The sequence below is a fragment of the Haliaeetus leucocephalus genome, unplaced genomic scaffold, assembly GCF_000737465.1.
Source record: "Haliaeetus leucocephalus isolate CR32 unplaced genomic scaffold, Haliaeetus_leucocephalus-4.0 Scaffold179, whole genome shotgun sequence".
Lineage (NCBI taxonomy): Eukaryota > Metazoa > Chordata > Aves > Accipitriformes > Accipitridae > Haliaeetus > Haliaeetus leucocephalus.
In genome coordinates this window covers 907,937-920,679 of record NW_010972615.1, presented here as the reverse complement: position 1 = coordinate 920,679, position 12,743 = coordinate 907,937, and the positions used below count along the sequence as shown (strand labels likewise).

Genomic DNA, 12,743 nt, shown 5'->3' with positions numbered 1-12,743 from the left:
CCGTGCCGGCCCCTCCTGTAGGTGGCCGATAGCGGGGCACCGAGTAATTCCAGGGGAAGAGCGGCCTGCTGGAAGTAAAACCGCCTTGTCTCTCTTCAGGTAAACTCTACCGGTGTGCCACAACGGAGGCCTCCCAAGCCACCCTCGCTAGCGTGTCTCCTGTTTTTGCAGTGGTGAGTCTGTGCAGGCCTTGCCAGCAACGAGGGCAGCTTGTGCTAGGCGACGGTGCTCTTCCTTTTTTGTTGGGTTTTTTTTTTTCTTAAAGCATCATAAGAGCAGATGGATTCGTCTCTCCAAGAACATCCCTAGTTCTAAGTCGGTGGTTTAAGGTATTCTGACTTGAGGACCAGTTATGGTACGCAGCGTTCATCAGGGTGTTTTTCTAAGATCCACCACCTGCTGGAAGTTCTCTTGATTTAATTGTGAAGGCCGGTGAACTCTTGGAAGTGCTGCAGTCAGAAGGTTTCTTGTTAAGCTTGTCAGGGCTTGCTGATGCCTTCTAGAAATATTATTCCTGTGTCTTGGTAGCTGCAATTCCAAGGAAATGTAAGATTTGGCGAAAAACAAGCTCTCTGTATAGTCTTTTTTAAAATGAGTCTGGAAGCCATTTGCGAGCAGCTTGATTGACATTATTAGTGCACGTGAGGGAAGGTGAGGTCTCTGTGCTGAGAACGAAAAGCAGTCATTCCACAACAAGGTGCATGCAGCTGGGTCCTTGTGGCCATGGAACCCCTGTTGCAGCTCCACTGGAATGTACGCTTAGGTATGTTTAATTCACGGAAAGGTATTTTTAAAGCCAGTAGTACGGAATTAAGCTACATAGTTCATGAGCAAACAGCAAACTTTCTGATGAAACCAGACACTGCAGTTTTTCCAATAAAATAATTTTACTGGGAGATACAAGTGTTAAGTGAATAATCTGAATGACAAGTGCTAAGACAAGATGGATTTAGATGCAGGTTACTAGCTGAACAGCATGTTAATGCAATAATTGATGTGGGCACGAGGACTAACTACCCAATTTCTAGTACTCTTTAAATTTTACTTGTACATTTTTTCAGATTGCGCCAGAGGAGATAGTGAAATTTGTAGTCCAAAATGTAGGATGCCCTGCTGATTTCTTCTCCCTGGTATCCAGTGATAGGACGCATGGGAATGGTTCAAAGCTGTGCCAGAGGAGGCTTAGGCTGGGCATTCAGAAGCGTTCCTTTACCGAGAGGGTGCTCAAACCGTGGAACAGGCTTGCTAGAGAGGTGGGCGATGCCCCATGCCAGACAGTGTTGAAGAGGCATTTGGACAATGTCCTTAATAACATACGTTAGCTTTTGGTCAGCCCTGAAGTGGTCAGGTAGTGGGACTCAATGGTCATTGTAGGTCCCTTCCAACTGAAATGTTCTGTTCTAGTCTATTCTGTTCTGTTCTATTCTATGTCTGATCCTCTGTAACTCACCTCCTTCCCAAGGTTTACATAGGAACATGGTTGTGCAGATGACACTGGTTTTGTTTGGTGTCTATACGAACACTGAAATATATGGCAATTTGGTGCAATGTTTTTCTTAATTGGGATGAACTGTGAAGAGAGGGCATAAAGAGTTGCTTTTTCTTCATAACATATTTTCCATTTGACTTCTAGGCAAGTACCAACAATTTTAGAAATTGATTTCTTGTTTTATAGTAGTTCTGTGAAACAAATACATATTTTTTTTCCACTCCTTTAGATGAAGGTTGACAAAGACGGAAATACCACCTATTTTGGTGAGCTTCCATTTTAGTTTTGTTCGTTTGTTGCTTGCTTGTTTGTCTTTTTTTTTCTTGTCCAATACAGAAAAGCCCAACTGGGAATCTACATGGGGTAGAAAATTATATTTGGGATACTTCACTGTGTTTATTTGGGATGTTGTAACATTTCCTCTGTTTTGCTGCCTTCTATGGGTCTTCATATCATCTTTATTGTTACAATTTTTGTGTATTTTAAAGTAATATTTTGAAAATAACTTATACCACAGGAAGGTCATTTTTACTTTGTCTTTTCCTTTTTCAACCAGCGTGCTACTTCCCCTGCCTTGTATTTCCCTTCCTGTAGGATTACATGTGGTTTCTCAAATGAGTCACTTGGTTCCTGACATGAAATTAATTGTCATGGCCAACTTTTTCACTTATATCTAGAATTTTTCTCTTTCCACTCAAGACACAGTCTTCTAAATTTTGCAAAAAATAAATTACATTGAGGAATCAATGGGAGGAAAACTGTTTTAAAGATAGCGCAGCTTTTTTTGTTTGTTTTGCTGGACATAGTAACATGCTAAAATGTAATTTGAGAACGTGTATGCTTGTCCCCTAAATGTCTGAATCTAAAAATATTTTTATGATAGAAAAGAAGAAAACGGAATTGTACCAGGAATTGGGTCTTCAAGCTCGAGATCTAAGATTTCAACACCTAATGAGCATTGCAACTAGGAACAACAGGATCATCATGAGAATGGAGGTAATGGTTTCCCTATAGCTGAGTGTAAACTTGAACTGTGTCTTATCCTTGCACTTTCTTGCATGGTTCTTTTAATACCAGCTTTCTATGACATCCAGTTCAGCAGTAAATGTATCTTTGGGGCTCTACCGAGCAATCGAGAGGTACGGGTTTACCAACAGTATGTATTAATGACCATTTTTCCAGTTGAGCACAGGAGAAACATTACTGACATCGTTATAGAAGTAAAGGCTTACGAGGAGCCTCTTCTCAGTCATACCACCACTAGCACAGTGCTGTGTCTGAACCATGGGGTTCACTAGTTTGCAGCTAGCATGAGATTCTGTTATTTTCCTGCCTGAAAAGACATTTGAAGAGTGGCTTTATCAAATGCCCTACAGTTATGAGAAATCTTCAGAGAGTTTTTATTCAGACTCCTACATGTACTGTCTTTTTCAGTTCTTGAAGGCTGTCATAACACCAGAGTTTCTTCTGATACTAGATTATCGTAATTTAAATCTGGAACACTGGCTCTTCAATGAACTAGTATCTCAGCTGGCTGGGGAAGGTCAACTAGTTACATATTCCCTGCCCTTTGAATTCCGAGCCATAGAAGCAATCCTGCAGTACCGGGTGAGCTGTCTCATTTTTATTTAAATTGTTTTGGAAGTTTTTGCTTCACAGAAAGGACAGTATGATTTTATTCTTGTGCTAATATTTATACATGCACATTTGTATACGTATTCTGCGCTTATTGTAGGAGCTCTTTTTTTGGTTTTAGCTTTCATCGCTTTAGTTCTTATGGTTTTGTGTGTATGTGTGTTTCCATTCCCTTCCCAAGAAAGTGCTGCTTGGATGCGATGGCTTCACCATCATTTGGACAATTAAAAAACAAGTCAGAGTACCTTTCTAGAGACATACTATAGCTGAAATGGAACTCGCACAACAGCGCTGAGGTTTTTGGCCTCTTGAGCAGGAATCAGATAATGATTTCTAGCTATCCTTAAAAATCTTGCTAATGCTAGCTTTCTAATGCTAATATGACATTTCTAGACAAAGAGTGTTTTAGCTTATCAGCCTTATTGGTGTGGTTGTCACTGGGTTTCAATTCAGTGCAAATCACTTTTATAAAATACTGTATTTTGCACTGCCTTTATCTTGTAAGTGATATCCCTGTAGCAAGTGTTTCCAAGGCATTGGAAAGCAGATTGCGTTAACTGCCTATTAACTGTGAATTCTGTGTTCAGAGACAGAAGTCAGTTGCCCAAGTCATTCTAAAGGGATTGCTTTAATTCTTATGAAGGATCATGTTGTTATCTAGATCAGCAAACTGCAAGGGAGACTTAACACTTTGCAGCCTCAGATCCTTGAGACACTGGAAGCTCTAGTGGACCCCAAGCTTTTGTCTGTGGATAGGAGTAAACTACACATTCTCCTGCAAAATGGCAAGAGGTAAATAAGAGTAAGCCGTCAAGAGACTAGAAGATGACCATAGAAAATTGTGCAATGAAATGTTAAAAAAAAAAAAAGTATCTAATATTAATTTCCTAGAATGCTGGGTTGTGCATCTTACTTGTAAATGTAAAATTTGGTATATGAAATACCTAGTGATATGGGGAAAAACAGAAAAAGAGAAATGTATTCCGAGTTGTCAGAAATACAGTCGAGCTTCTTAAATAGCATCTGACAGAACAAAATAATACCTAAGAGAACAAAATAACATCATGAAATGTTCCCCATAATGTAAAACAAGATTAGCCTTTGGATCTATGCTTTAAGGTTACTGGTACTAATACATTGGTAACTTCATGTATTAGGCTCTCCGATACGACTGCAAATATGCGCTCGCTACATGCTCACAGAGTGCTATTTTTTTCTGACTTGCAAATATATCCAGAAAACACATCTGAATCCCTTTTAGTGTGTGTCTGTAGCTCGCTGGTCCCCAGGGAGATCACTGCCACTGCTAAGTGTGTGGCCTGTAGGGAATTTTTTGAAGGAGCTCGTAGAACCTGGCAAGGAAGTCTTCCCTGGCCTCTCTGTCTGGTGAGGGTGCTGGCTGGCAAACTTATTTAGAGATTACCTTTGTGCACTGGTGCCAGTGGAGATTACTTGACCTTTTGCCTGTTCTTTCTTCAGCTTGTCAGAACTGGAAACAGATCTTAAAGTTTTCAAAGAAACAATTCTGGAGATCTTAGATGAAGAAGAATTAATAGAAGAGCTCTGTCTATCTAAATGGACTGATCCACGAGTATTGTATGTATGTTTTGAAACCACATACTTTTTTAACAGTGTGTTTTTTCTGAGGAGAACTTGAACACTAAACTGGGTGTTTCCTGCCAAAAAAAATTGAAGGAACATGACTTTCTAATTTTTTAAAGCCCTAATGCTTGCCACTTCAGAAATCATTGTATTTGCCATTTTGGAGAGGGACTCCATTAGCACTAGTCACACTAAGCAGTTTCAAATACTTCTTGGCATAACAGGTCAGCTCATCTAGTATGTAATGGGATGGGAACAGGATGGCAGGAGGAGAAAAAGCCAATGTTATTGGGAGAATTTTCCTCATTTTCATGAAAAGAACCAAAGAGGCAGGTTTTAAAGCTTGTCTTGAATAGGTCAGACACCACACTTACTTTGTTAGAACTGTTCTAAATACTTTGCTTCTAGCTTTTTGCTCAGCAGCAGAACCTGAAGGAAAGAGGCCCTGGAGCATTCTGGTTGTGCATCTGAAGAGCAGCATTTCAGGAAAAATGTACATCCAGAAATAGTCCTATTGCACTCTCAAATTCTGGTGAAAGACGGCACACAGCAGCAGCAGCATTGCCTGCTTTAACAAAAACTAAAAAGCAAAAATATAATGTATATGAGATCCCAATATGTTCTGGGCTGAACTGTATTTAAATCTTGGGTATACAGACATGTTTTATGTTTAAGCAGATAACAGAAACTACCTTTCAGGGTCCTTTGCAAAGTTGCTGAAGAATACTTTTGCCTAACCACATTAAATGTGGATATTATTACTATTCACACAGTAGCATGGATTTGAAATCGGGAGATAGTTCCTTGCCCTGCAGAACTTAGTCTAAATGTGCAGCAGAAACACAGTATTCCAGAAGTGGGACGCGGTTTGCATTTCTACTGCATCTGCCGGAGCAGTATCGGGAGGGCTCTGAATTCCAGGCTGCTCCTGAGCCAGCACCTGGTCTTCATCCTGGTTTTGCTCACAACCTTTCTTTGGACTGAGCACAAGCTGCTGGCAAATCTCTTCTTGCCTCATGGTGGACAATGTGTAGGGAACACCTAGGAAAGGTACCAAGGTCAGCTTACACTCTCATGTCAGGAGAAACCTGAAGTCATCCCTTCTTTCAGAAGGGTAGGAGAGGTGGTGGGAGGTTGGGTAAAGGGTGCTAGAGCCGTGCTGCAGGATGCAGCGAGGCAGCCCGTGCACGAGGCACACCAGGAAACGCTAGCCATGACAGCAGGCAGGCTGGCAGTGTGGGGAACAGCTCTTTTGGCTCCAGGATTGATGCAGGTGATGTGTGGTATTTGATCGACTCAAGAAGCCTGAGAAGGTGTGGAGGAACCCAGTTAGGCATATAGGTACCATCAGAGGTCATTTGCATCAGGAATGGTGAGCCGAGTGTAGAAGGACGAGGCAGACATCATATATTTGTGCGAAGGGATGGCAGACTCTCGAAGACTAGTGAGACAAATGGAGTCTAGTTAATGAAAGCAAATCAGGTGGCAGTTGTTTTCAAGTCTGTATGCCTGTTGTTTCCCTTTGTATATCCACGGAGGAGCTGATATAAAGATACTCATCAAATAAGACCTTGAGCTGAATCCATAATGCAGCAGATAGTGCTCTAAGGCTTTCAAGCCTGCAACTCCTCATCTGCATGCAGTAAAAACCTCAAGGTCTGAAGGGCTTTAAAAACAGCCTAGCTAACTCAAAGTTTCTGCCCCATAAGAGAGAAACTAGCGGCTCTGTTAAAGGTCCTCAGGGAGCTTACATGGGATGATTCTTAAGACATATCACTTATTTTCTTGCAAAACCGTTTCGGAGAGGTTCTTTTAACAGTCAGTGACTCCAGGAGGAGATTCTTTGAAAAGTTCAGTCTCTGTAGAGAAATCAGGTCATACACAAAAGAAAAAATGATGGAAGAATCTTCCTGGCTTTGCTGCTAGTTTCCAAGCTCTTGTGGATCTCGAGTGCCTCAGCTTTCATCTGCGCAGTGAACAATCCAGTACACCATCAGAAACATACATACCTGTTTCAGAGAATGCTGCTGCGCCAGCCATCGGACCATGAAGTAAGATGAAGACAGACTTCACTTAGGAGAGCAGCTTCTTCCATTTGATGCTCACTCTTTGGCTGCTTCATGGTCCCAAAACGTTTTGAAGTAATTACTGTGTATAGCTGAAACACCTTACAATTGAACTATTTTAATACACACCTAAAACATCTCCCTCACCATGTAATTGTTTGTGTGTTGACTTTTGGTTATGTTTTATTCTTGGGAGTTTTTGACTGCACTGTTACCAGCTTCCACCACTTGAGGGCAGCAAGAAATTAAGCATCTCCTTTCAAAATTGTCAGCACTGTATAATAACTTAATATAAACATTTATAGTACTATAAACTTTATAAATAATATAAAATTTATGTAACTTTATAAATTTTTAATATCTGAAAAAGTAAGATTTGTGGTGTTGTGCATGCCTCAAATGCTAACTGCTCTACTCAGAATAATTGACAGCCTATGCTGATCAGCTGATAGATATAAAAATACACCTTTTATTTTAAGCTATTGGTATTGTTGGAAGTTCCTCACTGAAAAGATTAGATTTTGAGATCTAGTGTCTAACAGCACTCTTGTTGGCTGTTCCCCACAACTCTTACGTGCCTTGTCTTAACACATCAACAATACTCTTCTATACAACATGTAGCTAACTGGAAAAATACAAATTGTTGCTCACAGTGAGGAGAGTACATCTGGGATTGACCATGCAGAGGAAATGGAGCTGCTGCTGGAGAACTATTACAGGCAAGCAGAAGATCTTGCAAATGAAGCTCGTGAACTCAGAGTATTGATTGACGACTCGGAAAGCATAATCTTTATCAACCTGGACAGGTTAGCTATCCTATCTGTTGGGCTGCCAAAAGCTGAGCAGAATTTAATGCTGCCTAGTCTTTCTCAAATCTGCCTACAAGGAAACTTGGGGACTTCCATCTTTGTGAGGGTTTGAATGGACTTTGCAGTCACAGCACAAGAAGCTGCATCGTGCTTTTCTTATCAGTGAACTGAATAAAGTAAAGCAACAAGACAACCTAATTAGTATATGTAAAAACCTCTCTAGCTAGGCATCAGTTTTCCCTAGCAGAAGAAACCAAGCTTCTCCTAGATCCTTCTGGGGAGCTACTCACTAAAGGAAAGGTCTGCAAATTTAGGGGCAAAATAAAGTTCTCAGGAAAGTTTACGCTTAATTCAGCAAAACTGAATTATTCAAGGGTCTGGCTAGACTACTCGGGTGTTCAGTGCAAGTTGCATTATCACTCTATGGAGTGATAGAAGAATGATTAACTTTGGAGTGAGTATTTTCTCTCTCTTTGTATGCTACAGTTTTCACTACTGGTTAGCTTTCTTACTGAAAAATAATTGCAGCTTGCATTTGCAAGCACGTGCTACTCTGTCTTTGAGGTCAGGGTTTAATATGCTTTCCCTTCTTTACTGGGAAGTTATTTGTAGAAGCAATTGGTGGATGCTGCATCAGGAAACCACAGAAATCCTTTTGGGGAAGACCTGAATATGGAATTCTCCAAAACAGGCTAAAGTTTATAGTCTGCAGCATTTACTGACTCTACTTCTTTGTAAGCATATTAATTTGTAAGGTAACAGTAAATTTTTGTTTCTTGTGAATACGGACATATAAATTCTAGCCAGTTAGTGGTGAGAGAACACAAATTTCCTTGGAATTTACTGTTACTTTGTGTATGTACACCTCTAAGAAGTGAGCGATGCTGGAAAGTCTGATGATGATTAAGCAGAACCTGCTACCTTAGAGGTATCCTGATGCAGCAATTTCAAAATGATAGCCTCTCTACACTGTTGTTCATTGCTGTGTTCATGTTGTTCATGAGCTTTGTTACTGGGTTGCCTAATTCCAGCATGACTTCCTCTCTTTTACTATTTGGTTTTAGTGCATGCTGTATGGAATTGGAGAATTTAGGCAGCAAATCAATTTTTGGGTTCCCCTTACAGATGTTTCTCCCTTCTTTAGCCACCGTAATGTGATGATGAGACTGAACTTGCAGCTGACTATGGGGACTTTCTCTCTGTCTCTCTTTGGACTCATAGGTGTTGCGTTTGGTATGAACTTGGAGTCATCCCTTGAAGAGGTAAGGAACGAGTGGTGCTTTTATCAGTGACCTAAAACATGGCTCCTACTCTTACAGTGCATTTCATATTCGGTACTACTTCATTCTTCCCATAGGTAAAGCTCCAGATTTATATTAGCATCTGAACATAATTTAGTCCAGTGATTCATGTGTTCATGCAGTCACTTTTTTGTAAGCAAATTACCGTATGGCTAACTGCACAGTATTGCAGCCTTTTTTTCTATGTAATGTCCATGGAAAAGAAACAGGAAGACAAATTTATGGTTGTATGAGGACTGACTCTAAAGCAGTATTAAGGTTTCTTTAATGATCTTCTATTCTTCTGAAAAGATGAGCTTTGTCTTCCAGATACAAGGGTATCTGGCAAGCAGCCAGGGCATTTCCAGCACACCAGAGGAAATACTCTACTGTCAATTACATGTTTATACCTAGACTGGTAGTGTGTGTGTGTGTGTACAAATTTACAGTTGCACCAGCTGTCTTTAAAACAAAAAAAGCAAAGACTTCTCCCTTTCCAAATCCATTAAATAGAAGGGCTGAATTTTCAAACTTCCCAATGAAGGAAGGAAAACTGCACGGGACAGTAACAGAATACACTAGGGCGATTCCTAAATAAAATGCTTTCCTATGAAATGGCCCTTTTCCCAAGGTGGGGCTTGGCTGTTGATGGTAGAGAGTTTACCACTTCCTCCCGTAAAGGAGGAGAACACTGCTGGAGAGTGAGGGATTATCTTTGGATAATCCCTTTTCTGAAGAGAGAGTTGCATGACTAATGGGAATGTTCTGTCGGTAGGACCCCAGAATATTTTGGCTGGTGACAGGAATTATGTTTCTGGGAAGTGGTCTGATATGGCGGCGCTTGCTTTCCTTCCTTGGACGGCACCTAGAACCTCCGCTGCCTCCGCACGTACGTATGGCTGGCTAGGGTTTCTGCTTCAGACTGCATGTACAGTCCGCTTCTGAAGTGGGAAATAAGCTCTGTTGTAGAGGGGTGGGCCACAGAGCACGGGGGAATTCAGCTCAGTGTCTGCTCCTTGACAAAGGAAAAGGTTCTCCCTAGCTGGACTGAATGAGGTGGGAAGCCCCAGCACTGGCAGAGATACACTTGAGCAGTAAGATACCGCTCACTGTTGCCAGAAGTGAAGCTGCAGGCTGTTCTTTGAGACATACTGTATTTACTTTCACCTGGCAGCCCAAGAGAAGCTGAGGCTAGTGATAGAAGCAGCCCTAATTTGCCTTCTCAGCTGCTGCAGCAGTCTGTTCATAGTGAGGGACATAATGGCTGCTGCCGTCCTCCTCCCACCCACATACTCTGGATCTGTAGGCCCTGCCTTGTAAAAGAGAAGGTAAAGATAAAAGGACGATGAGGACAGGTACTGGCTATAACATTTCTCTGGAGAACAATGCCATGGTTGTGATGTGCTGACTCCCAATCCGAAGTTTGTAATAGCTCCTCATGTGCACACCAGCTATCTTTGCCATCCATGCTGATGGCATCAGAGAGTCCTATTGTACTAAGCTGCGTGAAGAGTTCCAAGGAGACCGTCCTCAGATTAGCAAGATTTTGTGTGCGTCATTTTCCCCGTTGACTACGCTTCCCTGCCAAAGCTTGTGGGACTGTCTCGTCTCCCTTTATTTTGCACTCCAGTACTTGTAACAGGGAGGTAGCAGTGGATTCAAAAGTTAAGTTGCCACAAGTGGCAAAAGAAAGTCAGACCCAGATAAACTCCCCTTCTTCCCTCCCCTCCCTTGCCATTAAGAGGCAGATGGAAGGATTGGGGAGGGAGAAGCCAGAGTCTGTTCTAAAAATAAGAGGAGAAAAATCAGGGTTCAGGCCTCTGTGAAGCTTTATTTCCTTCTGCTGCATATAGAGCAGCTTCTAACGTAATGACAGGCTATTTTGTATCTTGCCTAGGTTCCTGCAGTTTTGAAAAAATCCCAACCAGCAGCTGGAAGAGTGGAGATAAAGAACAACCTTAAAGCAGAAACATTTGGGCTGAGCAGAAGCACATTAACAAACCAATAGGAACAGCAGGAATGAAGAGACTCTTAATGTTACAGGGTGCACTTTGGACACTTTCCTTGCATTTGTTCTTCCTTACTGAAAACTGCAAGAATTTCTAAACTTGCTTATTTAATATATATTTTGTGCCAAAAACCTATAGTGAGATTTCAGTGCTCACACACAAGAGGAGAGGAACGCAAGGGAAAACACGTGCTTTCGAGCGTAGTCTCACCTCCATCCCACGTATGTTCCATTAGTTTTTGGTATCACATACATGTACTTATTTTTTGGGCATTCTTATTTTAAGTGTTTTTGTCAAATACTCTTTGCATAATGGCCTTTCTTAAAGAGAACAGTATTTTCAGCTTAAAGGGTGACAGCAGTCAACATTCATCAATAATTCTGGTTCTGAGCTGCAGATTTAGGAATCTGACTTCAAATGTCAAAGAAAAATCCACCCCAAAGTGGCCTTTTTAATGGATTTTTTTAAGGGCCTATTTAATTGCAGAGAACAGATTTTCCAAAGCAAAAGCATACCTGCATCTCTTCTGAAGCATCCATCACCTCTAAACTGGCAGTAACCAGAAATCGTAGTTTCCCTTATTTTAAGCGAGCAGTAACAGGTTTTGAAATGTAGCTACTTATCTTGGGTGTTTCTTAACAATTAATTTAGGCCCAAAATGTTTGCAGTTTTAGTAACAGGGAAAGCAGACCTATTGGCACTGCACAGTTGTGCTTGCTATCTGCCACTCTTTGAACACACATTGATACAGCTGCAGTTTAACAACTCCTCATGTTGTCATAAGGCCTGATTCAAATGCTGGTAAAAATCAACAGACCAGTTGTTGGTTTCCCTTAAGCTGGGCTCTGCTTTCTCTCTTTTCACTCCAAGAAGACAAGACAAAGCACGGACTAGCCTGCACCACAGTTAAGTAGCTGGGTTAGTAAAGGGTGTGGAAGCCTGATGTCCTGTGATGGATTGAAGGAGGGAGGAAAAATTCTTATGCCTGCTATTTATGTTTTTTCTTAGGACTTGTCTCTGAACTCTGAGGGTGTAGTTCTCCACTGGTTTCTCTTGGTCTCTAGAGGGAGCATGAAATCCTTCTAAATCAGGTCACAAACTGTTTCTTGTTTGGGGTTTTTTAACTTCTCTGTAACATACAGTGAGTAGCTCCTTAGGTGCCACCGGGTAAATCACTGTACTAGTAGGCATTGAAAAGACAGTAACTGTAGCTGTGAACATTTTTACTCAGGACTAAAGAGTCAAAAGTGGAAATAAAAAGGTACATAAATTAAAATTATGCAGGCCTGTGACCCTAATTTGGTTAAAATCAGTTGTGTGTAATTATTTTCAAACAGTTGTTCTTGTTCTGTATGTGACTTCATCTATAAAAGGCATGAGAAGGTGAGAAAATTAACGGGGTTTGTAATGTTCTTGAGTTTTTTTAGCTGTATTTTTTTGCAGCCTTTTTGCTTAGCAGGTAGAGATGTAAAAAACTTCTAAACTGAGCAATCCAGTGGAAAAAACAACAGCTCACAAACCCCAGGAAAGCCCAGGGTGTGAAGGGATATAGATGCTGATGTTTTCAACGAAGCTGTAGTTGCATTAGGCCAGGACTGAAATGTGTTGGTGCAGCTGTTTGGAAAGCTTTCACGTAAGCTTTCCAAGCTCTGTCTTTTGTGCAGAGAGGCTTCTGTGAACTGTGTTGATTATTCCTCCTGACTTAAAGCACAATAAAAGCACTGGGAGAAAGACACATCTTTTACAAGAGTGCCTTTCTCTCCACAGACATAAACAAATGTTTTGTGGTTTTCTTACAATTCCAGTAATCAAAATGCATTCACATGTGGTAAAATTACTCTGAAATCGTACAT

At 41.1% G+C, this 12,743-nt stretch overlaps 1 protein-coding gene across 1 annotated transcript in view; it reads left to right on the top strand.

Annotated features, from left to right (window-relative positions):
* The window catches only part of MRS2 (MRS2 magnesium transporter), a 20,340-nt gene extending 7,740 nt beyond the window's left edge, over positions 1–12,600 (top strand). The window contains exons 2-11 of the mRNA XM_010564445.1: positions 54–173; positions 1,719–1,755; positions 2,373–2,485; positions 2,924–3,097; positions 3,786–3,916; positions 4,604–4,720; positions 7,446–7,598; positions 8,746–8,863; positions 9,657–9,770; positions 10,779–12,600. Coding sequence (XP_010562747.1) covers positions 54–173; positions 1,719–1,755; positions 2,373–2,485; positions 2,924–3,097; positions 3,786–3,916; positions 4,604–4,720; positions 7,446–7,598; positions 8,746–8,863; positions 9,657–9,770; positions 10,779–10,889 — 1,188 coding nt within the window. The 3' untranslated portion in view covers positions 10,890–12,600. The remainder of the gene's footprint in view (positions 1–53; positions 174–1,718; positions 1,756–2,372; positions 2,486–2,923; positions 3,098–3,785; positions 3,917–4,603; positions 4,721–7,445; positions 7,599–8,745; positions 8,864–9,656; positions 9,771–10,778) is intronic.
* The last annotated feature ends 143 nt before the right edge of the window (positions 12,601–12,743 follow it).